Consider the following 27,466-nt stretch of genomic DNA (forward strand, 5'->3'; position numbering starts at 1 on the left):
GGTCCCGGGCTTCTTTTCCTCACCGCTGTCCTCTTGCGCCTGAGATCTCGCGGGGGGGGGGGGGTTCCGTTCAACGCGCCGGCTTTTCTCCTGCATCTTGGACATTGTTGACACACCCCTGGTCTTCCCGCGTCTATCTTCGCGCTTCTACCACCCACAACCCTCTTGCGGCCCTGCGATTGTGCTCCTGCTCTATTGCCCAGGTCGACTCCGTTTTTTCTTCCTTCTCCTCTGTGTCCTTTTGTCTGTGAGGTGACTTACCTCCAGCATTCAGCTGCCATCATGTCTCAGCCCCCCCCCCACTACGCTGCCCTTACCAGCCCCTGCTCCCAGAATCCAGGCTTCTCCATCCCCCAGGAGAGTGTTGGAGCCCTCTGCTGCAGAGGCTCAAGTATTGGCCTTACAACAGTCAATTTCAAATGCTATCATGACGGCGATGGGCTCTATGTCCTCCGTCCTCACACACTCCATTTCCCAGGTCCTAGTAGCCCAGCCTCACGCTGCACACACTTACAATTGCCACAGTTGCTAACTCCATCTGCCTCCAGAAATCGCATGACTGATGGCTCTGCTCCATCAATGGAAAACGCGCTTGGTTCGCGTAAAAGAGCCTGTTCGTGCCAGGCAGAACGCGCGCGGTTATGGAAGTCGGAGCGGTCACAGCCGGAGCCTGAGTCCAACTCAGATAGGGAGTCCGAGGAGGAGGCGCAATTGCATTCTCTGCATGATTCAGAGGAGGATTTAGCCGATATTGAGGTGGATCCAACTCCCCAAGCTAACCCTTCCCCGAGCCGGCCGCCTACTGGCGCCTACCCGGATGTAGCGTCAGGATCTGCTGTTTCCCTTATGGATCCGGCAGGGGAACCGCTATTTGACCTGGACTCACTACACCATCCCCGGTCCTCCGAGTGGCTCCAGGCCACACATGTGGCACAATGTATGGAGGCCATGATGCGTAAGCCTCTTAATAAAGAGGCCCGTAGCAAATTACGGGCTGAATGCCCACGGCCACTTATCCCGCATAAAATATGCGACACGCCAATAGTGGATCCCAAGATGGTACAATTTTTGGCCAAAACTGGTTTTAACCCTCGCATCATGACTAAGGATCCGCATCTATAGTGATCCGAAACCGGTAGATTTTTTGCATTGCTGTACGTTGGTTTTTATCTGCACGGAATTTAATAAAGCCTCAAGTATTTTCAGTGAAGCTGGACCGTCTTTCTTTTCATTTTGGGATTTGCTGTGCGCCAAGGTTCAGGGCGAGGTCCGGGCTCCTGGTCTCCTGTGGATGAGCTTTACATTCTCCAGTGTTGTTTTTAACCCTCGCAAGGGTTTAGATTCCGCTCTGAGGGCATGTCAGGGAGAGCTCCTGGACATAACTGGCCCCCTTGCGAAGATTTTTGACATGGCCGAGTCCGCTAAGGCTGGCGGCAAGCAAGTGGACCCTGAAGAACTCAGGGGATGGATACAGAGAGCTATCTGTATAGCCGGAAACGTAAACACGTTGCTCGCCATAGAAAGGCAGAAAGCGATTTTGATGAAGATTGAACCTAATCTGGCACTATCGGAGGCTGGCAAAGATGCCCACGGTCTCCTATTTGGGGATTCTTTCATTAAGGAGCTGAGTAAATACGTTGGTGCTTTTACGGCTCTCGACAAGGCGCAGACATCTGTGCGCAAGGTGTTTCCCAATCGTTTCTCCGCCAGGGCCGGCAGTTCCCGGGGCCGCCTGTCCGACCGGCCCTCTGTACACACCCGAGGTTCGGGTAGAGGCTCCTACGCATAACAGGCATCTCTCCAGGATCAACGCCACCAGCCCGCTTTTTTCCCATCCAAGGGCGGACCAGGTCGATCCAGAGGGTTCCGTGGAAATCCAGGTGCCAGACGTCCATATGGCGAGTCCCAACCCTCTACTTTTTTCCGTCGTTTGCATCGGGGGCAGACTCCGTTTCTTTTCGCATGCGTGGGGAGGTGTCACCTCCGACCCATGGATACTGTCCACAGTCAGAGGTTTCGAGATAGATCTCGTAGCGAACCTGGTAGGCCTGTCTCCTCCACACCCCATGGTGTTGTCCGGTCCAGCACAGACACTCGTTCACAGGGAGCTGACAGAATTATTTCACAAAGGGGCGATAGAACTAGCCCCCACGGATCACATGGGACTTGTCAGCAACATCTTCTTAGTGCAGAAAAAAGGAGGCCAAATGCGCCCGGTGATCAACCTCAAATCTCTAAACGCGTTTGTTCAGTACCACCATTTCAAAATGGAGGGAATCCACCTCCTAAGGGATATGCTTCTCCCTGGTTCCCGTAGATGCTTACCTTATGGTTCTCGTAGCTCCCTGCTCCAGAGATCTTCTTCTACGTTTTCTCTGGAACGACCAGGTTTGGCGTTTCACGTGCCTCCCATTCGGGCTCTCCTCCGCTCCCTGGTGCTTCACCAAGCTAATGCGCCCAGTAATGGCTTGGATTCGCAGCCGGGGAGTGCAATTAATTATCTACCTGGACGATATTCTGTTCATGGCTCACACTCCCTCTGTCCTCCAGGATCATTTAGAGATGTCTATGACGCTCATCACCAACCTGGGTTTCATTATCAAATCGGGAAAAATCGTGTCTAATTCCCTCCACGTCCATGGAGTTTCTGGGGTTCACCATAGACTCCGTTGCTCTGACACTCAGTCTCCCCCAGGCGAAGGTACGAGCTATTCGCAAGGAGTTCCCCGACGCTGCCGCAGGTATCCCTGAGACACCTGGCACGGTTAATAGGTCTTTTGGCATCGTCCATCCAAGCGATTTTTCCCAAAATTGCACATCTACGAGCGGGGGTGTCTTATGCCGACACCCTCGTTCTAGACGAGGAAACCAGACAGGAATTGATGTGGTGGATCCACAATCTCTCGGTGTGGAATGGCAGGGCGATCTTCGGGGCTCATTGCAACGGCGTCTCCACCGGAGGGCCCTGGTCTCTGCATGAATCGCGACTCCACATCAACGCTCTGGAGCTCCTGGCGGGCTCTTTAGCAATCCGGAGTTTCGCCAACACCACAGTCAGAGCCTGTATCAGGCTCCGTATGGACAATGTGTCGGCGGTCCGAAACGTGAATTGCATGGGCGGCACACGCTCCTCCGTACTGACACACTTACCGAGAGATTTCTGGGATCATTGCTTGTCAAGGAAAATCATGGTGGTCGCAGAGTACCACCGGGCCTCCACAATACTCAGGCAGACTGGAGTTCGCATTTCATGACCGACTCCAGCGACTGGAAATTAGACGTGACAGTCTTCTCTGCCGTTTCATCTCGATGGGGCCCTTTCTCCATCGACCTTTTTGCGCCACGTTTGAACGCACAACTTCCCAGGTTTTTCAGCTGGTGACCGGATCCGGAAGCGGTGGACGCCTTTCTCTAACAGTGGTCAGGGTCCCTCATGTACGCGTTCCCGCCGTTCGCGCTCATCCCGAGGGTTCTGCTCCAGATTCGGCGCCAATCTGCCGAACTGGTTCCGATTCTGCCTTTTTGGAGAATCCAATCGTGGTTCCCCCACCTGTTAGAATTGCTCGTCGACGAGCCGGCCCTTCTGCCCGTTCACCCTCACTTACTCAAAGGACCAGCCGGTCAGCTACACCCGTTGCTCAGGTAGGGGTTCTACAACTCCTCGCATGCAGGGTGTCGGGGGTCCCTGGAACGTCACGGGCGTTTCGGAGACGACTAGATTCTTACTGGAGAGTGCATGGGCTCCCGGAACTAGACGAGCCTATCGGGCGGCCAGGGATTCCTGGGCTCACTGGTGCTTCACTCGGGATCTGGATCCCGTTGAGGCACCTGTAAATGCCGTTTTACTTTTTCTGTCGTTTTTGTTCGAAGAAGATAAAGCGTACCGTACTATCAACCTTTACAGGTCCACAATCTCGTCTCAACATGGTGGTTTCGATGGATGCCCAGCGGGACAGCACCCTCTAGTCTGTAGACTGCTCCGAGGTTCTCGTCTTTCCCGGCCACCGAGACCGCGTTTCTCGGCGACCTGGGATGTGTCTACGGTTTTGAACTTTTTCATCGCATGGCCGTCTAACGAACAGTTGTCATTACGACAGTTGTCCGCGAAACTGGTCACATTGTTTTGCCTGATCTCTTGCAAAAGAGTGTTGGATGTGCGGGCTTTGGACCATGACGCCCGTGCGTTTACTCCAGAGGGAGTTACGTTTAATATCTCCCGACATACGAAAACTAACATCCGTTCTGTGTCTTATCCATTTTTTCCCTCTTCACCGCAGCTGTGTCCTGTGGCTTGCCTACAAGAATATGAATCGCGCACGCTTGGATTACGCTCTTCGGCTCATCCTCATCTGTTCATCTCTTTCCGCAGACCTTTCACCCCAGTCGCCAGCGTTACACTCTCACGCTGGGTCAAGTGGATCTTATCCCTCTCGGCGGTTGATGCTTCCATTTTTACCGCACACTCGGTTCGGAGCGCGGCGGCCACGTCCATGACTGTCTCTGGTGCGCGCTTGGAAGATGTCATGAAGCTAGCAGATTGGTCTAGACTCTAGGGTCTCCACCTTCCGTGAATTCTATTTTCGGCCACCGTCTCATGCTTTTTCCTCTGTGGTGGCTCGACTTTAAACTTGCAATATGAGCCTCCGTGTCCTGATATAAAATTACATGATTTTCTTATTAGATGACGTAAAGTCATGATTTTATGAAGGACACGGAGGCGAGTATTGCCCCACCCCTCTTGCTGACGCTCCCTGGTTGTCCTCCTTGATTATCGGTATAACTCCTCAGCTATTTTGAACCCGGTTAACCAGTAACAGTGCTATGTGTGATACTTTTTCCACTTGATTTCTCAATGCTTCCTTATCAATTGTTTTTCTTCATAGGTTGAAGATGTCAGGTCTTTGAGGACATGCTCCAGCATTCTTTGCTTCTAGTTCCGGTTTTCCCTGTTCTTGCTTCCAGTTGAGGAGGTCTCAGACGAAGTTCTCCAGTCGATCCGGTTGAGTTGTCAAGAACATGTTATTTCACTTCCAGTTGGTCTCAGTTTGAATTCCTGGCAGTACACAAAGAAAGAGGAGGATCCCAGTGGGAACAGACCTTATATACACTGGGATTGAGGGGAGGGGTTGTTACCATGGTTTCTGTACCCTCAATGTTGTTTTTTCTTTGCTGCTATGGTAGAAGTAAAGAGAGAGTTAATGCAATACTCGCCTCCGTGTCCTTCATAAAATCATGACTTTACGTCATGTAATAGGAAAATCATGTAATTTTTGTACTTACCGTAAAATCTGTTTCTCTTCCGTTCATTGGGGGACACAGGCTTGACCTTGGCTATAGCTATTGCCACTAGGAGGCAACACTAAGCACAAAAGTGAGAGCTCCTCCCTCCAGCTACACCCTTCCTACAGGGACTAAGCTAAAACAGTTAATGCAAAAGCAGTAGGAGAAGCAAAAGAAAAAATAGGAAAACCAAACAATGTACAAACCTAGAATGAGCAGGCCACGATAAGGGCCGCAGCCATAGAAAATGGGTGGGAGCTGTGCCCCCCAATGAACGGAAGAGAAACAGATTTTACAGTAAGTACAAAAATCTAGTTTTCTCATCCGTATCATTGGGGGACACAGGCTTGACCTTGGGACGTTACAGAGAAGTCCCAGGGCCATAAGGAAGAAGCTCTCCGGCCAATCAGAGAATCGCCGTCTGCAAAACTCTACGCCCCAGAGAAGCGTCAGAGGATGCAAAAAAGTGTGTACTCTGTAAAACTTGGAAAAGGTGTGTAAAGACGACCAGGTAGCCGCCTTGCACACCTTAAGGGCCGAAGCCTCATGATGTACTGCCCAAGAGGCCCCCACTGCCCGAGCAAAATGAGCAGTAACCCGGAAAAGCGGGGCCCTGTCACTGATGTGGTACACTTCCACAATGGCCAAACCAATCCATCGGGAAATTGAAACTTTGGGTACAGCCAGCCAGCCGTCGTCTCGGTCCCTCTGGAATGACTAATAGAGAATCCGTCTGTCGGAAAGAGGACGTCTGAGACAGATAGATGCGAATGGCCCGAACCAAATCCAGAGTGTGGAGCGACGGTTCACGAGGATTAGATGGGGCAGGACAAAAGGAAGGGAGAATGATCTCTTCATTGAGATGGAATGCCGACATGACCTTCGGAAGGAAGGAGTGGACAGGGCGAAGGGCCACTTTGTCCTGGTGGAGGATAAGGAAGGGAGACTGATAGGAAAGAGCCGCTAGCTCCGACACCATACAGATGGAAGTGATTGCCACCAAAAAGGCCACCTTTTAGGACAGGAAGCGAAGGGACACCTGCTGAAAAGGCTCAAACGGAGAGGACTGGAGAGCGCTGAGCACCAGATTAAGGTCCCACAGATTTAACGGAGGACGGTAAGGGGGCGCAGCGTGTGCCACCCCCTGCAGGAAGGTCTGAACCGCAGAAAGCGAAGCCAGGCTTCGTTGAAAAAGAATGGAAAGGGCCGAAACTTGCCCTTTGAGGGAACTGATAGCCAGCCCCAAGTCCATGCCCGACTGCAGGAAAGACAAGAGTCGAGGCAACGAGAACAAAATGGGAGACAACTGGTGGCGTTCACACCAACTAAAGTAAGACTTCCAGGTCCGGTGATAGATCCGGGAGGACGATGGTTTCCTAGCCCGAATCATGGTCTGGAAAACAGCATCCGAGAAACCCTGAGCCCTTAGTACGTCGACTTCAACAGCCATGCCGTTAAATGTAGCGACCCTACATTCGGGTGGAAGATCTGTCCCTGCGACAAGAGGTCCCTTCAAAGGGGTATACGCCAGGGTTAGTCAGCGAGGAGGGAGACCACGGATGCGTGCCATACTCTGCATGGCCAGTCCGGGGCCACGAGAATGACGGGCAGACCTTCGGACCTGATTTTTTGGAGAAGACGCGGAATGAGCAGAAAAGGAGGGAACACCTAAGGAACAGTGAACTGCGTCCACGGGATCACAAGGACGTCAGTCGCCCGAAGATCCTTGGACCACAGAGCTCTCTACCATGAGGTTGAAGCGGGAGGCCATGAGATCCACATCCGGCCAACCCCATTGCTCGCAGATCGCGAGAAAGACCTGTGGATGCAGAGCCTATTCGCCGGGATCGAGTCTCTCTCGGCTAAGAAAGTCGGTGATCCAGTTGTCGACGCCGGGGAAATGAACTGCCAACAGAGCCGAAACATGGCTTTCCGCCCAGGAGAGGATGAGCGCTGCTTCCGACATGGTTGCGGGGCTCCGGGTGCCACCCTGGTGGTTTAGATATGCGACTGCCATGGAACTGTCGGATTGAACCCGAACTGGATACCCCCGGAGATGGTTTGTCCAAGAACCAGAGAGAGACAAAATCGCCCGCAATTCCAGAATTCCAGAATATTGATTGGAAGTTGGCGTTCCTCGCGGGACCAGAAGTCCTGGACCAAGAGATTGTCCAGAACTTCCCCCCAGCCCCGGAGACTGGCGTCCGTCGTCGTCAACACTATCCAGCGGAGGGGAAGGAAGGAGCGGCCCGACGTCAGCATCGGATACATCAACCACCACCGAAGGTCTCGGCTCGTCGGGGCAGGGAGACTGATGATTCGATCCAGGGAGGCTGGGGAATGGTCCCAAATGGACAGAATGCACCGCTGAAGAGCCCTGGTATGGAATTGAGCATAGGGCACTGCTTCGAAGGAAGAGACCAAGTGGCCCAGAGCCCTCATGCACTGGCGAATGGGAAGAGGCTGAGTCTGCAACAAAGGGAGAATCTGACGACGGAGAGCGGAGAGTTTGTCCGGGGGCAAGAAAATCTTGGCCCGATCGGTGTCGAACAGCATGCCCAGAAAGATCAGCTGCCGAGATGGATGAAGACATTACTTTGATAGGTTCAGAACCCATCCGAAGCGTTCCAGGGTGTCCCGGACGATGCACAGGCTGTCCACCATTGCCTAGAATGACGGACCCTTGATCAGGCCATCGTCCAAGTACGGAATCGCTACTATCCCCCTGGTATGAAGCAGAGCCATGACTGAGGACACAATCTTGGTAAAGACTCTGGGAGCTGTGGCAAGACCGAACGGGAGGGCCACAAACTGGTAATGAAAAGGTCCCACTGCCACCAAAAGGGCCGAAGAGCGGGCCAAAAGCCTGGCCGCGTCCAGAGAAGCCTCACAGATGTAAGAGCTGGCGTGGGAAAGTTGCACTGCAATATCCAAAAGTTCCTCCGGGGAGTCCCCAGAGACGAGGCCCTGAAGTAGTTTGCCCACTTGGTCATAGCCTTACTAACCCATGTCGAGGCAAAAACCGGGCACAGGGCAGTGCCAGCTGCTTCAAAAGAAGATTTGGCAAAGGATTCCAATTTCTTATCCCTTGGGTCAGAGAAGGAAGCCCCATCTGCCATAGGCAAGGTGTCAGAGTCCGCAAAGGTCCTCTTGAGCAGGAGATGGGTAGAGTCAGAGAAACCAGTGCGAAAAATTCGCATCAGGAAGCCAGATGAAGGAGGGGGAAGCATGGAGAACTCATGCCCCGCCCCCATAATGGAGTCAGCCGCCTGCAAAAAAGAAAAAGGAGCGCATCAACTGACTCCCCAGGACTCTCCCCCACACCCCCAGTACAGCGGTGGTGCCGCAAGGAGCCCTGGCCGAGAGAAGATGCTGGCCGGGGGAGATGTATCCGCAGCAAGCGGATCGGAAGTAGGCCGCAGTAGAAGCTGGGGCCTAAATTTACAAGCGGCCCCGGCAGAGGAGAATAGCAGAACTCTGCATGAAACAGGTGGCGGGCAGGCAGGCAGGCGGCGCTAGGGGGTGTTGGGGGAGGGTTTGGTTTAGGGCCCAGAAAGAAGCTTGGAAAGTAGAGGGCTTCCCTTCACCCCACCCCCACAGGAGAGATGACATGCAGCTGTGAACTCTTTCCCGCCTAGGGGGGACAAGGCTTCGTGGGGGCCATCCTAGCAAGTAACCTGTGAAGGGGGAGGGGGAAGAGGGGGACTTGGATAACGGAATACTTACCCGTCTGGTGTCTTCTGCCCCCCTAGTTCCAGCCAGGTCACCACCTTCGGTGTGCGGCCCCTTGGGGAGGGCTGCTACACCGGAACAAAGAGGACTTGTCGTGGGCGGCCGTGGTGACCCGAAGGCTGGCGGGATGCAGAGACTTTAAGAACCTCTGGTCCACCTTGTCTTCTGGAGACCGGGAAGGAGCAGCGGGTTTGGGGACCCCCTAGTCTACTGTCTCCTGGGTGGGAGTGCAGGCAGCTAGGACTGCCCGTAATCCCGCTAGAAGAAAAATAAATATAAAAAAAAAAAAAAAATCAGCAGACCTGCAAAGCAGGGAAGTCTGCCTCCTACGGACACTTAACTTAACCCATTTTAGCTTAGACCCTGTAGGAAGGGTATATCTGGAGGGAGGAGCTCACACTTTTGTGCTTAGTGTCGCCTCCTAGTGGCAATAGCTATACCCAAGGTCAAGCCTATGTGCCCCAATGATACAGATGAGAAATCAACAACATTTGTATGGCATGTGGCCCTGGGCTTTAATCCTGTGCCATTGTCAATGAAAGGCTCTTGCAATAGGGCAGGAGCCGGGTAGGTTGTTAAAAAAAAAAATTTTTTTATTATTATTATTAATGCAAACTGTGTGAGTCCTGATAAAATAAAATCACTTTTAGTCACTTTTCCTGCCTAATCTTCCAAAGATGAAACAATGCGGCATCCTCTCTTTATGAATCCATAGCATAAAGTGCAACATTTCATCAATTGCCGCACAAAATGTGTCATCTAGGACTAGGTTCTATGTTGCCATTGTGGCCACTTTTATAAAGGAAAGACAATTAGGTTCCTTTTTGAGAGAGTTAGGGCTCTTTCACATGAGCGGATGCCGTGCGGGTAATCCGCTGCGTGAAAGAGACGAGCCCCGCTCCGGACAGCAGAGACACGGAGCATTAACATGACTCGTAATGCTCTTTACCCCTCTCTGATCTTTTTACTACAAAATCACAGTGAGATAAAGTTGTCACCGTGATTTTGTAGTAATAAGGTCACAGAGAGGCAAAGAGCATTATCAGTCATGTTACTGCTCCGTGTCTCTGCTGGTTTCCGGAACGGCGCTTGGCTCTCTTTCACGCAGCGGATTCCACGCACGGGATACACTCGTGTGAAAGATCCCTTAGGCCTCTTTCACACGAGCGAGTTTTCCGTCCAGGTGCGATGCGTGAAGCAAACGTAAAGCATCCGGACTGAATCCTGACCCATTCATTTCAGTTTTTCAGACATGATTTCTGCATTTAGAAAAAAATCGCAGCATGTTTTATAGTAAGTGAATGGGGCTTCAGTGAAAAACGGAAAACATCCTGAAGCGAGGAGGCTAGGAGATGTAGATTGTTATTCTTCAAAAACTGACTGCTCCGGCGCAGTAAAACACTGAACGCAACTGCAGACAAAACTGACTGAACGTGCGTAAGAAACCATTCGTTTTTACCTGAACAGACCCTGAGACATTCCATAATCATGTGAAAGAGACCTAAGGGAATATTTCAATTCGGTAAATACGGGCAGACGCTCCCAACGCCAGGTGCATAACAGTGATCCCAGAGTGTTGAAATTTGCCGGCAGAGAAAGTGTTAATACTCCCAGAAGAGGAGGGGGATCGACAAAGAATTCTACTCCAGAGAGATGCAGAGCTCCACTTGTCCAGGGACGGCAAGTAATGGACAAGTTCCATAGAGTTCGATGGTATCGCAGTGATTGGAGCCGAGGAAGGTAGTGCCGACATATTTACTTTTCCTGCCTGCTCCAATCCAGCACTGCACCTCCTTCCTCTCCCTTGGCTGAAGCACTGATATCCCACATACCACCCAGCCAATCAATAGCCTCAGTGGTGTACATCCAAGACCACTGAGGCCAGTGATTGGCTGCAGCAGTGTGTGTGTCACCACTACAGCCAAAACAATATGTCACTGGCGGCAGCCTGGGGAGAGGAAGGAGGTGCAGCACTGGATCGGAGCAGGCTGGAAAAGTGAGTGGAAGTGTTTTTATTATTTTATCAGGGACAAGAACATTGCATTAACAAAAAAAGTTAATAATAATAATAATAATAATAATAATAATAATAATAATAATAATAATAATAATAATAATATGCACAACCCCTTAAAGGGAATCCTGTCACTTGGTGCACCCCTTCTCCTCCTCCTTCCTCTCCTCGATTGACAAGGCGAGGTGAGATGAGTATGCATGTACCTGCCCCTATCTATCAATCAAGATGTCAGAGGGAGCAGGAGCAAGGGTGCACAGAGTGGCTTGAGCCCACCCTCATTGCACTTAGCTGCTCATTTGCATATGGATTAAAAGTATTTTGTCTCTATAATGAAGCAATGGATTGCTAAGTGAAAAGTATCATTACACTCAAGCTGAACTAGCCCTACAAGGTTCCGTGAATTTTCAGTTTTTTTTAGATACCTATAAAAAGGCATAAAAAAAAAACACAGCCCTATGTGTCACAAAAAGCACTAAAACAGGAAACAAAACCTCTAAAACATGTCTGATCATTAAAGTGTTGTCCAGCAGAGAAAACTGTTCTGCAACACAGGCAGAGTGGGTTCAAAAATAAAAGAATTGATATTCGCCTCTCCACCGTTCCTGCTGGTCGCATCCTGAAGCGCAGGAGATGGCGGGAAATAACCACTCAGCCAACCACTGGCCGGATCAGTGACCCACCGCAGCCAGCGATTGGCTGAGCAGGTCATTTCTTGTGCATGAAGACAGACCAAGTAGTAGAGATTATTGAGGACCCAGTAAGCGTTGGAGCGATAGGGTGCTGCGGAGGGAAGCATTGCTTCTTATATGCTTTTAACCCCTTCTTATCCCTTTGCAAAACATTTTTCACTGCTGGACAACACCTTTAGAGCTCATGCACACCACCGTATGTATTTTGCGGTCCTCAAAACACGGATCCGCCAAAAAAACGGGTGACATCCGTATTGCAACCCTTTTTTTTTTTTGCGGATCCATTGCAAAAATGCCTATCCCTGTAGGCAAAACGGACACAAATAAGACATGTTCTATCTTTTTTGTGGAACGGCCATACAGAAAAAAAAATAACAGAACGACACAGAAACAGAATACGGTCGTGTGCATGAGCCCTTAAACAGATAAGAAGGGGTCTTGCTATTAAGGGTTGGAACGACCCTATATCCCCTGAATGGTAACGATGCCCTGAATGTGGAGGACTTGGTGCTGGGACCCCCCACAATCAGCGGTTATCGGAGAAATAGCTGCTGACCAGTCATTCCTCCTGCAGAAATGGCCATTCATGTAATGCACTGCAGAGGGGCGCCGGCTGGTTGTAGTGGTTCTCCGCTCAGGTGAATAGAGGGGGATCCTGAGCAGGATATCTCCCTTATTACATTCGGATGCCCTAACAAGACTTGAACTGGGATATATAGCAGGCCACTCTATGGGTCAACTTCTAGGATCACTGGATTCCGGAGTAAAGGATTACCTGGCCTCTTGCATCTTCTGGCATAGACTTAATGTGCATCTTCTTCAGGCAACGAATAACCCCATCGTAAAACTGCACAGTGTAGGTTCCTAAAAGGGGTGAAAAACATTTACGATTTCAGATGGGAACCGCTGAAAAGGCAGCATCAATACATAAAACCCAACATCTCCTTATAGTGTAGACAACAGAACTATTTCTACCCAGGCTTGGCGATCGGGCAGCAAGCACTGTAGGGGAATTGTAGAATTACATGGCCGCCATTTAGAAACTACTCCTTTGCTAATCCAGTGATCATGATTGACAGCAGCAGAGTTACAGTGCCTTACAAAAGTATTCACCCCCCTTGGCATTTTGTTACATTACAGCCTTAAGTTCAATGTTTTGTTAATCTGAATTTTATGTGATGGATCAGAACACAATAGTCTAAGTTGGTGAAGTGAAATGAGAAACACTGCCATGAAGACCAAGGAACTCTCCAAACAAGTAAGGGACAATGTTGTTGAGAAGTACAAGTCAGGGTTAGGTTATAAAAAAATATCCAAATTTTTGATGATCCCGAGAAGCACCATCAAATCTATCAAAACCAAATGGAAAGAACATGGCACAACAGCAAACCTGCCAAGAGACGGCTGCCCACCAAAACTCACGGACCGGGCAAGGAGGGCATTAATCCGAGAAGCAGCACAGAGACCTAAGGTAACCCTGGAGGAGCTGCAGAGTTCCACAGCAGAGACTGGAGGATCTGTACATAGGACGACAATAAGCCGTACGCTCCATAGAGTTGGGCTTTATCGCAGAGTGGCCAGAAGAAAACCATTACTTTCAGCAAAAAACAAATAGGCACGTTGTAAGTTTGCGAAATGTATGGAGAAAGGTGCTCTGGTCTGAGGAGGCTAAAATTTTACTTTTCGGCTAAAGAAAACGCTATGTCTGGCGCAAACCCAACACATCACATCACCCAAAGATCACCATCTCCACAGTGAAACATGGTGGTGGCAGCATCATGCTGGGGGGACTGGGAAACTGGTCAGAGTTGAGGGAAAGATGGATGGTGCTAAATACCGGGATATTCTTCAGCAGAACCTGCACCACTCTGTGCGTGATCTGAGGCTAGGACGGAGGTTCACCTTCCAGCAGGACAATGACCCCAAACACACGGCTAAAGCAACACTTGAGTGGTTTAAGGGGAAACATGTAAATGTGTTGGAATGGCCGAGTCACAGCCCAGATCTCAATCCAATAGAAAGTCTGTGGTCAGACTTAAAGATTGCTGTTCACAAGCGCAAACCATCCAACCTGAAGGAGCTGGAGCAGTTCTGCGAGGAGAAATGGGCAAAAGTCCCAGTGGTAAGATGTGGCAACTGCTCATAGAGACTTATCCAAAGCGACTTGGAGCTGTGATTGCCGCAAAAGGTGGCTCTACAAAGAATTGACTTTAGGGGGGTGAATAGTTCTGCACATTGACTTTTTCTGTTATTTTGTCCTATTTGTTGTTTGCTTCACAATAAAAATAAAAAATAAAAAAACATCTTCAAAGTTGTGGTCAGGTTCTGTAAATTAAATGATGCAAATCCTCAAACAATCCATGTTAATTCCAGGTTGTGAGGCACCAAAATACGAAAAAAGTCAAGAGGAGTGAATACTTTTGCAAGGCACTGTAAATGTTAGTGACCAAAGTTTGCTACCATATTGCCTGTGGCCATTGTAATTGTAAGGCACTGAGACTCCGCTTCCAGGAAACCTAATATTTATAATGTTGTGCAGGAATGGGTTAGAAAAAAATAAATTAAGAGAAACTGCACAAGAAATATTTTGTCCCATACCACAATTATCTATACAGAAATAGGGGCACATTTATTGCTTTAGACATTTTAGAATAAAGCCCCGTAGCTGGCGGTCGAAGTTATGACTAGGCGCCGGCCTCTACATAACTTTGGTGCATCCAGCGCCAGTTCTAAATGAGGGCCAGCTTCCGAGCGGTCTAACATTTAGACCATTTTCTACGCCGTCCCCTTCCCCGCCCACAATTTTGGACCTGGCATGAGCGGGAGGCGAAGTCACAGATAGCGCCTGAAATACGTCTAATAAATGACCCCCATATTCTCCATGTGATCCAGTAGATCAGCCATGCCCCCCTCCGGTGTCTGGCTGTAAGACAACTGGCTGCAGCAGGAGCCTCTCCCCTTGGAATTGTTCCTTAGAGATTTAGGATCACAGAGATGTTTTTCTTCTGTTTATATTTTGGGGCAAATAAACGAGAAGAAGAAAAAAAAAAAAAGGTTTTCCCAAATAGGTTTCATTATCTGCCGCAGTAGAATTTAAAGGCAGGAACCCAATATATCCTGAAGGGGTGATAAGCTCGTGTTACAATGTGGAATATTTGTATTCAGGGCTACAAACCTTCCTTGTTTATGGCTTCGATCTTGGCAGGATAATATCGACAATCCGTCCAACGGGCTAGAACCTCTTCTCCTTCATTAAAATCCTATAGAATTGAGTCACATAGTGAGTAAAGGTCCCCCCTGCTCACATGCATCCTAGGTTTAGCCAAGCATGCATGTATTTTCATTTTCAAAAGTGGTGAAATTCCCTGTCAGGCACTTCTGGGGACAATCAATCTCCTACCAGAACAAAAGGCTCTGGAGATGAAATTTAACTTGCCTGATTCTTCACTCCCTCAACATCATCAATCAGGAGTCGGGAGGCCCCCATACACATTAGTAAGTCAGCCGGCTCTGCTGAAACAGCACGCCGGCATGGCCACCACATAGTGGACGGAACCTTCTGCTTCTGGTTCCATCCACAGCTATGTTTCCAGCGCTGCCGTAAACAGATGATCGTGGGGGTGCCAGGTGTCAGACCACAACCGATCTCATATCGATGACTTGGGCTACTTTCACACTAGTGGCACGGACCTCCGGCAGGCTGTTCCGTCGGGTGAACAGCCTGTCGGATCCGTCCTGCCGCTAGTGAACGTGTGCCCCCGGACTGCTGCTCCGTCCCCATTGACTATAATGGGGGCGGAGGCACGGCAGCGCGCGGTGAGAGGCTGCCAGAATAAAACTACGACATGTCCGACATTTATTCTCGCCGTGCCTCCGCCCCCTTCCCTATTATAGTCACACGTTCACTAGCGGCAGGACGGATCCGACAGGCTGTTCACCCGACGGAACAGCCTGCCGGAGGTCCGTGCCGCTAGTGTGAAAGTAGCCTCATCTAGAGGATAGGTCATCAATATCTAAAAGGTGGAAAGTTCCTTTAAAAAAAAAAAGACATCTTTCTATTCCGCTAAGTCGGATAAGGAGGGGTAGCTTCATGTAACTCAAAGTTTCAGGACAGTATCCAAATCAGGTGAACGGTGCAGGAATTACAACAGTTTGCATATGTGCCTCCCACTTGTTAAGGAACCAAAAGTAATGGGACAGAATAATAATCATAAATCAAACTTTCACTTTTTAATACTTGGTTGAAAATCCTTTGCAGTCAATGACAGCCTGAAGTTTGGAACGCATAGACATCACCAGACGCTGGGTTTCATCCCTGGTGATGCTCTGCCAGGCCTCTACTGCAACTGTCCTCAGTTCCTGCTTGTTCTTGGGGCATTTTCCTTTCAGTTTTGTCTTCAGCAAGTGAAATGCTCAATCGGATTCAGGTCAGGAGATTGACTTGGCCATCCCAAAACATTCCACTTATTTCCCTTAAAAAACTCTTTGGTTGCTTTTGCAGTATGCTTTGGGTCATTGTCCATCTGCACTGTGAAGCGCCGTCCAATGAGTTCTGAAGCATTTGGCTGAATATGAGCAGATAATATTGCCCGAAACACTTCAGAATTCATCCTGCTGCTTTTGTCAGCAGTCACATCATCAATAAATACAAGAGAACGAGTTCCATTGGCAGCCATACATGCCCACGCCATGACACTACCACCACCATGCTTCACTGATGAGGTGGTATGCTTAGGATCATGAGCAGTTCCTTTTCTTCTCCATACTCTTCTCTTCACATCACTCTGGTACAAGTTGATCTTGGTCTCATCTGTCCATAGGATGTTGTTCCAGAACTGTGAAGGCTTTTTTAGATGTCGTTTGGCAAACTCTAATCTGGCCTTCCTGTTTTTGAGGCTCACCAATGGTTTACATCTTGTGGTGAACCCTCTGTATTCACTCTGGTGAAGTCTTCTCCTGATTGTTGACTTTGACACACATACACCTAACTCCTGGAGAGTGTTCTTGATCTGGCCAACTGTTGTGAAGGGTGTTTTCTTCACCAGGGAAAGAATTCTTCGGTCATCCACCACAGTTGTTTTCCGTGGTTTTCCGGGTCTTTTGGTGTTGCTGAGCTCACCGGTGCGTTCCTTCTTTTTAAGAATGTTCCAAACAGTTGTTTTGTCCAGGCCTAATGTTTTTGCTATCTCTCTGATGGGTTTGTTGTGTTTTTTTAGCCTAATGATGGCTTGCTTCACTGATAGTGACAGCTCTTTGGATCTTATCTTGAGAGTTGACAGCAACAGATTCCAAATGCAAATAGCAGACTGGAAATGACCTCTGGACCTTTTATCTGCTCATTGTAATTGGGATAATGAGGGAATAACACACACCTGGCCATGGAACAGCTGAGAAGCCAATTGTCCCATTACTTTTGGTCCCTTAACAAGTGGGAGGCACACATGCAAACTGTTGTAAGGCTGGGTTCAGACCTGAGCGTATTCGATATGCGCTGTTTACAGGTGTTTTTATCGGGCGTATTTTGGGGCGTTTTTGTATTTTGGAAACGCACGTCGTACGCGCATTCTTGCTATTGACCACAGAGGCGTGCAATGAAAAACAGAGGTGTTACGCGCGACAATACGCCCCAAAGAAGCTCCTGTACTTCTTGGGGCGTAGGGCGTTTTACAGCGCGTTCGTATGCGCTGTAAAACGCTCATGTGAGAACCATGCCCATAGGGAAACATTGGTTTTTGCCTGTTGAGCGTTTTACAGCGCTTAGGAACGCGCTGTAAAACGCTCAGGTGTGAACCCAGCCTAATTCCTACACCGTTCACCTGATTTGGATGTAAATACCCTCAAATTAAAGCTGACAGTCTGCAGGTAAAGCACATCTTGTTTGTTTCATTTCAAATCTATTGTGGTGGTGTATAGAGCCAAAAATGTTAGAATTGTGTCCATGTCCCAATATTTATGGACCTGACTGTGTCAGTAAGTACAGTGTGAGGACACTTACGACGTCCTCCTCATCGTCCCTCAGTCCTTCTTTTCGCAGGGCAGGTCTTTCGAGAGGACGGATGCGGGTGCTGTCCCAGTGAATCCACTCGTCGTATCGACTGCTCCAGCGTTCAAAGTGAACCAACATCTTCCCCTCTTCGTAGTCCATTTTCTCTATCTTGGATGGATACCTAAAGAAAGGAAATCAACACCATCGATGGAGAGTCCAACAAGCAACGCCACTGTTACATCATTTAACCCCTTCCCGATTGATTTTTCCGTTTTTTTCGTCTCTTACTCCCGGCCTTCCCGCGGCCATAACTTTTTCATTTTTTTTTCCGTTCACTTAGCCATATAAGGGCTTCAACTTTTGCAGGACGAGTTATACTTTCTGATGACATCCTTTAATATTATACGATGTAGTGGGAAGCTGGAATCACTACGTTCCTATAGGCCTGATAGGAACGTCAATATGGATGGGGAGTCAGAATGGAGGGGGCTGTCCTCTCAACCACACCTCTTTTGGTGAGGGGAGATAAAAATAAGAGACCATGGAAGGCGAGTGCAAGATTGAGTGAGGGGTGTAAACTAACCACACGCAGTTACACCCGCATCAAGTGCTAGAGCGGTATGTACGAGACACAAACAAATGGCTCCCGCGATCTCTGTGCAGGATCCGTTCAGTCCCCATGGTAGCAATTGTTAACAGTTAAAGTCTGTGATCAGCGTTATTGCCAAACGCAGACTCTACTACTGCGTCTCTGCTGTGTAAAACTGCAGGCACCCTGGAGGAACAACAGATGAACGGCACAAACAACAAGATGAGACTTCTCGGATGTCAATCTGAGCACAGCACAATAGACCCACGGCCAGATAGGAACTCCCTGTACCATAAATCACTATGATGCAGTCAGTTCAGATCAGGGGAGCCACAGTCAGTCCAGGAGATGCGGCTGACACATAGTCCGTGTTTCCCGGACCGAGCGCGGTCATGTGAAGCAGCCCTAACAATAGTTGGGTAATCTGAGCCATCTTTGCTGTTTATAAAAAAGAACCCTTATGGAACCCATTATAAGTCAATAGGATCCATTTAAAAACTGATCCGTCATACTGGTCATGGAATCATTACAAAAAGGAAGCCATGACTGTAGTGTGAACAGAGCCATTCCTTGTAAGCTATTACAGTTAATACCCATGATCAGCCAGCAGATGGCAGCATAGGAAAGTATTTACCAATTAAACACTAAACCATAGAAAATGCACAAAAAATAATTAAAATAATAAAATAAAAAAATAAATAAAATTAAATATCCCAGTGACTCTTCTTATAACCTTTTAATGACCAAAGCCTTATAGGGGTTGTCTGGTCATGGAGTCGACAACTAACCTTTTCACCATGAGAACATCAATCACCTGTCCGTGGGCGAACTGCTGCTCCGTTCCAGGCCGCTGTTTTGTTATGGGGCAGAGGTTAGGACTAGGGATGAGCGAATCGACTTCAGATGAAACATCCAAAGTTGATTCGCATAAAACTTTGTTTCAATACTGTACGGAGCGAGCGAGTGCAGTCACTCCCGGCCCGGCCACCTCGTCTGAGTTTTACTACAAGCTCATAGGATATACAGGGTGCGCGCACGCTCGCACAAGCATCCTCCCTGCCCTGCTCGCTGTGCCTTCAGCTCTGCCCCCAGCAAGCAAGGAACCGAGACCCCAAGAGCCTCAAGGGAGCCTGTAAATAAGGAGGTGAGACAACCCCTTTAAAAAGGCATCTGTCAGCAGTTTTGTCCCTATGACACTGGCTGACCTGTTACATGTGCACTTGGCAGCTGAAGACATCTGTGTTGGTCCCATGTTCCTATGTGCCCGCATTGCTGAGAAAAATTACGTTTTAATAGATGCAAATGAGCCTCTAGGAGTAACGGGGGCGTTACCATTACACCTAGAGGCTCTGCTCTCTCTGCACTTTGACAGGACCAGGCAGTGTAAACGTCATCACACCTGGCCCTGTCAAAGTGCTGAGGGCGCGGCAGTTGCAGAGAGAGATGAGCCTCTTGGTGTAATGGCAACGCCCCTGTTGCTCCTACAACAGGGATGAGCAACCTCCGGCCTTCCAGATGTTCTGAAACTACAACTCCCAGAATGCTCCATTCACTTCTATGGGGGTTGTGAGAAGAGCCGAGCATGTTTGCATGCTGGGAGTTGTAGTTTCACAGCAGCTGGAGTGCCGAAGGTTGCCGATCGCTGTCCTAGAGGCTCATTTGCATATATAAAAACATAATTTTTCTCAGCAATGCGGGCACATAGGAACATGGGACCAACACAGATGTCTTCAGTAGTGTTGAGCGAACTTGTGTTTTAAGTTCGGCGTCTAAAGTTAGGGTTATGGAAGTATCCCGTTATGGATTCCGCTACCATGGACCATATCGGAATTTAGAATCCATAACGGGATTCTTCGATAACCTGAACTCGAACTTTAGATGCCGAACCTAAAACACAAGTTCGCTCAACACTAGTCTTCAGCTGCCGAGCGCACATGTAACAGGTCAGCCAGTGTCATAGGGTTAAAACTGCTGACAGATGCCCCTTAACTACATGAGGGAAAAAAAATTCTCATTTTATTGTTTGGGTCACTAGAGATATCAATTATGTATCTTTTTTGTTTGTTTTTTTAATGTAAATAAACGCATTTACAATTCTATTAATTATTGGATATTTTTTTAGTCCCACTACGTAAGCTGACCAGGTTATCTTCTGCTCGCTCATATAATACACTGCAATAATTCTGTATTGCAGTGTATCATAGGCATCTGTATGCGGCCCATTGTCAGGCCTCAAGGTGCCATAGCAGACCCCATAGCCAGTCGCCTTCGTTTGCGCTGGCGACTGAAACCGAATAGTCTTTAGTGATGAATCCAGGTTCTGTTTGGGATCCCATGACGGTCGGGTTCCAGTATGGAGGCCTCGTGGTGAGCGCTCCTGTCCTGCCTTTGCTGTGGAACGACACAACACACTGCCCCAACTGCTGGTGTGATGATCTGCGGACAGTCGGTCACCCCTGGCAGTGATACGAGGGACCCTAACATCTCAGCGGTATGTGCAGGACGTCCGGAGGACACGTGTGTTCCTCTCATGGCAGAATAATGATCTCCCGCACGCAGGAACGTCTCCTCTAGACGCCAGCGCTTCCTTGACTGCTCGCTTGTTTATTGGACCAGCAATTGCTAAAGGGTTAGGCTACTTTCACACTTGCGGCAGAGTGATCCGGCAAGCAGTTCTGTCGCTGCAACTGCCTAACGTATGCCAACTGATGTGTCCTGATCTGTCTTACAAATGCATTTAAATGCCGGAGCCATCTTTCCGGTGTCATCCGGAAAAACGGATCCGGCATTTATTTCTTTCAAATTTTTTTCGGTCTGCACAGGATGGATCCGGCATTCCAATATTTTGAACTAATACATTCCTATGGAAAAAAAAGCCGGCATTCAGGCGAGTCTTCCGTTTTTTTGGCCGGAGATAAAACCGTAGCATGCTGCGTTATTATCTCTGTCCTGATCAGTCAAAAAGACTGAACTGAAGACATCCTGATACATACTGAACGGGATACTCTCCATTCAGAAGCTATTAGGCCCCTTTCACACGGGCGAGTATTCCGCGCGGATGCGATGCGTGAGTTGAACGCATTGCACCCGCACTGAATCCGGACCCATTCATTTCTATGGGGCTGTGCACACGAGCTGTGATCGCGGCCCGGCATCTCTTCTGTCTCCTTCTTTGCTGATTGCAGGAAAAGGACCTGTGGTGACTTCACTCCGGTCATCACATGATCTTTTACCATGGTGATGGATCATGTGATGGACCATGTGATGACCGGAGTGACGTCACCACAGGTCCTTTTCCTGCAATCAGCAAAGAAAGACAGAAGAGATGCCGGCTGCGCGATCAAGTGGACTAAGGTGAGTTTAATTATTTTTTATTCCCTCCAGTGCTATTTTACTATGCATTCTGAATTCAGAATGCTATTATTTTCCCTTATAACCATGTTATAAAGGGAAAATAATACAATCTACAGAACACCGATCCCAAGCCCGAACTTCTGTGAAAAAGTTCAGGTTTGGGAACCAAACATGCGCGATTTTTTTCACGCGAGTGCAAAACGCATTACAATATTTTGCACTCGCGCAGAAAAATTGCGCATGTTCCCGCAACGCACCCGCACCTTTTCCCGCAATGCCCGTGTGAAAGAGGCCTTAGGATAAAGCTGATCAGTTATTTTCCAGTTTTGAGACCCTAGGACGGAACTCAGTGCCGGAAAAGAATAACGCTAGTGTGAAAGTGCCCTTAGTCTTCTATCCTATTAGAATTAAAATGGAGAAATGCATAAAGAAATCTTCTAGGCATGTCCCAGGGTATCAGTCAAGTCTCCACTGCTCCTCCTCACTGTCCTGCGTCTGGTGATAAGACAAGTGGCTGCAGCAGGAGCCTCCCCGCTCTGCTTCATCTGCAGGAGGAGCCTCCTCCCGCTCTGCTTCATCTGCAGCAGGAGCCTCCCCGCTCTGCTTCATCTGCAGCAGGAGCCTCCCCGCTCTGCTTCATCTGCAGCAGGAGCCTCCTCCCCGCTCTGCTTCATCTGCAGCAGGACAAAGAGATTAAGCTCCACCGCACCCAGATGGGCAGGAGATGCATTTATCATGGCCTTTGTGCCAGTTTTCTGACATCATAAATCTGACAAGCGTCATTTGCTCAAAAATGTTGCAGCCGTTTTGTTTTACGCTGCTCGTGCCACGTTTACAGGAAAGGCTTGAAAGATTTTCAGATTTATGCCATGGCACAAACCTAAGGCTACTTTCACACTAGCGTTCGGGGCTCCGCTTGTGAGTTCCGTTTGAAGGCTCTCACAAGCGGCCCCGAACGGATCCGTCCAGCCCTAATGCATTCTGAGTGGAGGCGGATCCGCTCAGAATGCATCAGTCTGGCGGCGTTCAGCCTCCGCTCCGCTGGCGGACCCCTGAACGCAGCTTGCAGCGTTCGGGTGTCCGCCTGGCCGTGCGGAGGCAAACGGATCCGTCCAGACTTACAATGTAAGTCAATGGGGACGGATCCGTTTGAAGTTGACACAGTATGGCTCAATTTTCAAACGGATCCGTCCCCTATTGACTTTCAATGTAAAGTCAAAACAGATCCGTTTGCATTTTTTTTTTTTGTTCATGGTAATGCAAACGGATGCGTTCTGAACGGATCTAAGCGTTTGCATTATAGGTGCGGATCCGTCTGTGCAGATACCAGACGGATCCGCACCTAACGCAGGTGTGAAAGTAGCCTCAGCCAGTTATCTGCTGGCATATAGTTGCCTTTCTGGCACGCAGACTGCCAGATGATGCAGAAAATGTAGTCAGAAGCCCGCACTGATTTAGACTGGTATGTGAAACAGCAGTCTTAAGAAATTCCCCGTGTTGTCAGCGGGATGTCAGAAACATGCAGAAAATTTGGCGGCCTGACGAAGAGTGGGAGACGATCGTCTCTGGTTTACTGTTCCTTTAATTATACTTCTCAGACTATTAAAGGGGTTATCTGAGACAAAAAAAATGTCCCCCATATGCCCGGGCCCCTCACACTGATTCTACTTACCTGGCTGCCTGCGCCGCTCCTGGTCCCCGCACCGTCGCTGCTGCTTCTCCCCGTCTTGTATGGACCAGGGAGCATCAACGCTGGACGAGGGACCAGTAGGGCTCAGTGCTGTTCTCTGGTGAAAGTCGATTCACGCTGAGCAGAAATGATGGGCGCCAACGATGTTGGAGACATCCAGCAGAGCGCTATGTATCAGCCACTGTTGTCGCCAGGCGGGCCTTTGGTGGTGGTAGTGTTACAGGGTGGGCAGGTGTCTCTAGTCAGTACAGAACTGCCCTACACTTTATAAACGGTGCAGTGACAAGCCCATACCACGTGAAGAACATCATTAATCCAGTCATTGTCCCTCTGCATGAACAACACAGGCCTAATGTCATCTTCATGGAGGACAATGCACCAGCTCATCGAGGTCGCATCATTAGGGAACGGCTGCTGGAGACTGGGGGACCTCAAATGTCGCCGTGTAGAGGCTCGTAACTCTGCACCCCAGAACCTCAATTGCCTGAGGGACGTCCTTCAAGAAGTGTGGGATGCCGTGCCTCAGCGGACAATACATCGACTTGTGAACAGCAGGAGACGTCGTCCTCAAGCTGTGATTGATGCTCAAGGCCACAGGACAAGTTATTGAGACACTGACATTTTTGTGGCCGTATACCCAGCACTGGTGTCGGCTTTTATTTCAATAAATAGTTTGAGACGAGGAAATCACCATTGTATGCTTCTACTTAATGTACGACTTTCATGATATAATATCACTGGAGCGGGAACTTTTTATGCTTTTTATAAATTTCACCCGAAAGCAAAATATCCCTAACTTTAGTAGTGTATATCTATCCTGGACAATCCTTTCAAAGGAGGGGTTTCAGTTTGATAAAAGTAACGCTTTATTAATGAAAAATGTCAGCTTTCTAATATAATAATTGTATTGATTTCTCGCCATCTTTAAAACCTCTGCTTGAAGTCAGTGAATGAAAACATTAACAGATCTAGTCATTCTCTAGCTGAGGGTTTGTTACCATTGCATCCAGTTTGAACAATCCTATGTGAGCTTTACAGTCTGGACTCCACTTTGCTACATTTCACCTGCACCAATACATTGTAGCAAAATATCAGGGGACCTGCTGAGGTTTAGCTCACAGAGGGCAAAGGCGTATTTGAATACATATATAGGGGCCCCCAAAGTTCTACAGTGGGGCCATAAGCCCAATAGACTGGGAAACAGTGAAAGACTTCAGGGGCTGGCCAGAGTCCTTGGAGCACTACGGCAGCCTTAGCCACTCCCCCTCCCCTCTGACAGGGCTAGACATACTATAGGTTCCAGGGGAGAGGGCGTGGCTAAGGCTGCTGGAGTGTTCACAAACAGGTGCTCAAAAGCCTCTGGCCATCCCCTTGGTGCTTCAACTAACTTATTAATAAAAGGACAGTTTTGTCTGGAACCATGCATCATACAGATATTAAATAAAGCTTCGTTTTCATAAGCATGATCAACCCTATTAGATACGGTGTCCGGCTTAATAGGGTCGACCATGCTGATGTATGCTCTTTAAATCCCACACAAAGGCCATGAACAACAATGATCTGTTCATGGTGGGTTAAGAAATCTCAGACGGCCCCTTTAAAGGCTACGTACGTTTTTGCAAATAATTTTCCTATTGCTCGATGCACCTGAACATCCTTGCAAAAATGCAAATGGTTGCCATTAAAAATGTCCTACTGTTTAGGGTCTACAGCGGCTATGCAGACTTATAGATCTCCATGGCAACCCAAAATTGTCTGTAAATAGAAATTTTTCAGTCATCCTCTCAATGTAATAATAAATTGGCCACATTACGCAGTAACAGAGGAGGTGGGGGTCATCACATTAGGGTGTGTTCACACAACTCTTATCTTGCTATGGCTTCTGCCGCAATTTTCCTAATCTCAGTGATACGGCAGAGGTTTTTGTAAAAAATGTCAAAATTAAGCCGAAAGCTGCAAAAAAATAAAAAAAAACATTTTTATTACTATTCCATTCTGAGGTTTAAGAAAGCGGAGGGAGCTGAAAGGGACGCGTCATTAAAAAATAAATTGTATCGCATATTGACAGCCGATATATGAATATTCTATGTCTTTTTTTTTAATAAAAAATGCGTGGATGGTTTCCTGGATATCATTTAAGGAAGTCTCTCATTGCATTCTACTTCCTGTCCCAGCTCTTACCTCCCTCTTTGTTTGAACTTTTAGCACAGCAGACCGTCTCCCTTAACTCTCTCAGGCAGACCATCAATGCGGCCAGACCGATCAGAAGAACAATAGACCTCATGTGGTTATCCTAATTCTACGCCTACTATTATAATAGGAGATGCCTTCTTCCCCTCACAGCAGCTGTAAACTGACAAATGGATTACCTCATCTGTAAAGGAGGCCTTATCATTTGTACTGACCGCTACAAAAAGGACAATTCTTTGTATGCAATTTTCAATAGCATAGTACTGCCTAAATAAGAAAGAAAAACAGCCAAAAATTCTATAAAAATGATTTTAAAAAAAAAGTGTTGTTCTCTATGCATATACCCCTTTCTGATGGAAACACTTCATTTTATTTATTTTTTTGTCTGTTCCCCGCCAAACTCCTCTTCTGACATGCAGTTTTAGAATGGAGTGGGTGGGCAGACACGGGCGAGTGATGTGACCAGCTGTGGCCACCCACTGCACTCCCTTACGCTGTGCCGATATCTACAGACTTGGACTAAGATTGCCCCCCATATCACCACTGGCGAGATGGGGGTGGTCTTTAGATCCTTGTGAAAAGGATATTTTGCTACCTCTTGCACTGCTGACTACAAGGAAAACAATAGAATCAAGGAAAGGGTAAAACCCAATCCATACAAAGGGTAGATACTTTAGTCCCTATATATATGGACGTCCTGTTGGTTGAGCTCAAGTGTCAACTCTTGAAGTGTGGTTAGTACTAAAGCAACATTAAACACAGAAAATGCACAAAAAGATAATAAAAAAAAAGAAAATCAGTCCTTTCTCGCTTCCTTTTTGCTTGGTCCTACTATGCCTCATATTATAATTAAAACCCAGAGATATATTTTAAAAAAATCTTCTCTCTGGGTCTCGGTAGGTCAGCCATGACTACCCTCCTCCTCCTTACTGTCCTGTGTCTGGCTGTAAGGCAACTGGCTGCAGCAGGAGCCTCCCCACACACAAACCTAAAAGACCCTAGAGAGAAGATGAGCGAGTCCTGGCGGCGACCACCACTGGGATTCTTCCCTCTTGTCTACACATCTGACCAACTGCACCGAGCTCCAAAAGGGTCTTCTGTTTTGTCTTCAATTTAGAGTAACTGAAGGATCAGCGGCCAAGAGGTCAGATGGTCCAGTTACATCATATAAAGTATATATTACTATATTTTTTCGCTTTATAAAAGACGCAGGTTTTTGAGGAGGAAAATAAGAAAAAAATATTTTTAACCAAAAGGTGTGCTTTTGGTGGGTTTTGAACTAATGGTGGTCTGTGGTATAGGGGCATCTGTGGATGACGCACGCTTACGGGGGCATCTGTGGATGACGCACTCTTACGGGGGCATCTGTGGATGACGCACTCTTACGGGGGCATCTGTGGATGACGCACTCTTACGGGGGCATCTGTGGATGACGCACTCTTACGGGGGCATCTGTGGATGACGCACTCTTACGGGGGCATCTGTGGATGACGCACTCTTACGGGGGCATCTGTGGATGACGCACTCTTACGGGGGCATCTGTGGATGACGCACTCTTACGGGGGCATCTGTGGATGACGCACTCTTACGGGGGCATCTGTGGATGACGCACTCTTACGGGGGCATCTGTGGATGACGCACTCTTACGGGGGCATCTGTGGATGACGCACTCTTACGGGGGCATCTGTGGATGACGCACTCTTACGGGGGCATCTGTGGATGACGCACTCTTACGGGGGCATCTGTGGATGACGCACTCTTACGGGGGCATCTGTGGATGACGCACTCTTACGGGGGCATCTGTGGATGACGCACTCTTACGGGGGCATCTGTGGATGACGCACTCTTACGGGGGCATCTGTGGATGACGCACTCTTATGGGGGCATCTGTGGATGACACACTTATGGGGGCATCTGTGGATGACACACTTATGGGGGG

General features: G+C 48.4%; 1 protein-coding gene across 4 annotated transcripts in view; it reads right to left on the reverse strand.

The window, feature by feature from the left end:
- PHF20L1 (PHD finger protein 20 like 1) overlaps nt 1-27,466 on the reverse strand; it is a 100,227-nt gene that overhangs the window by 55,606 nt on the left and 17,155 nt on the right. For 3 of the 4 annotated variants that reach the window (XM_040432125.1, XM_040432126.1, XM_040432124.1), the window contains exons 3-5: nt 17,714-17,885; nt 14,894-14,978; nt 12,494-12,582 (exon numbers count right to left, since the gene is read on the reverse strand). In XM_040432125.1, coding sequence (XP_040288059.1) covers nt 12,494-12,582; nt 14,894-14,978; nt 17,714-17,885 — 346 coding nt within the window. The remainder of the gene's footprint in view (nt 1-12,493; nt 12,583-14,893; nt 14,979-17,713; nt 17,886-27,466) is intronic. The other variant, XM_040432127.1, reaches the window with a different exon arrangement.

The sequence above is a fragment of the Bufo bufo genome, chromosome 5 (genome assembly GCF_905171765.1).
Source record: "Bufo bufo chromosome 5, aBufBuf1.1, whole genome shotgun sequence".
Taxonomy (NCBI): domain Eukaryota; kingdom Metazoa; phylum Chordata; class Amphibia; order Anura; family Bufonidae; genus Bufo; species Bufo bufo.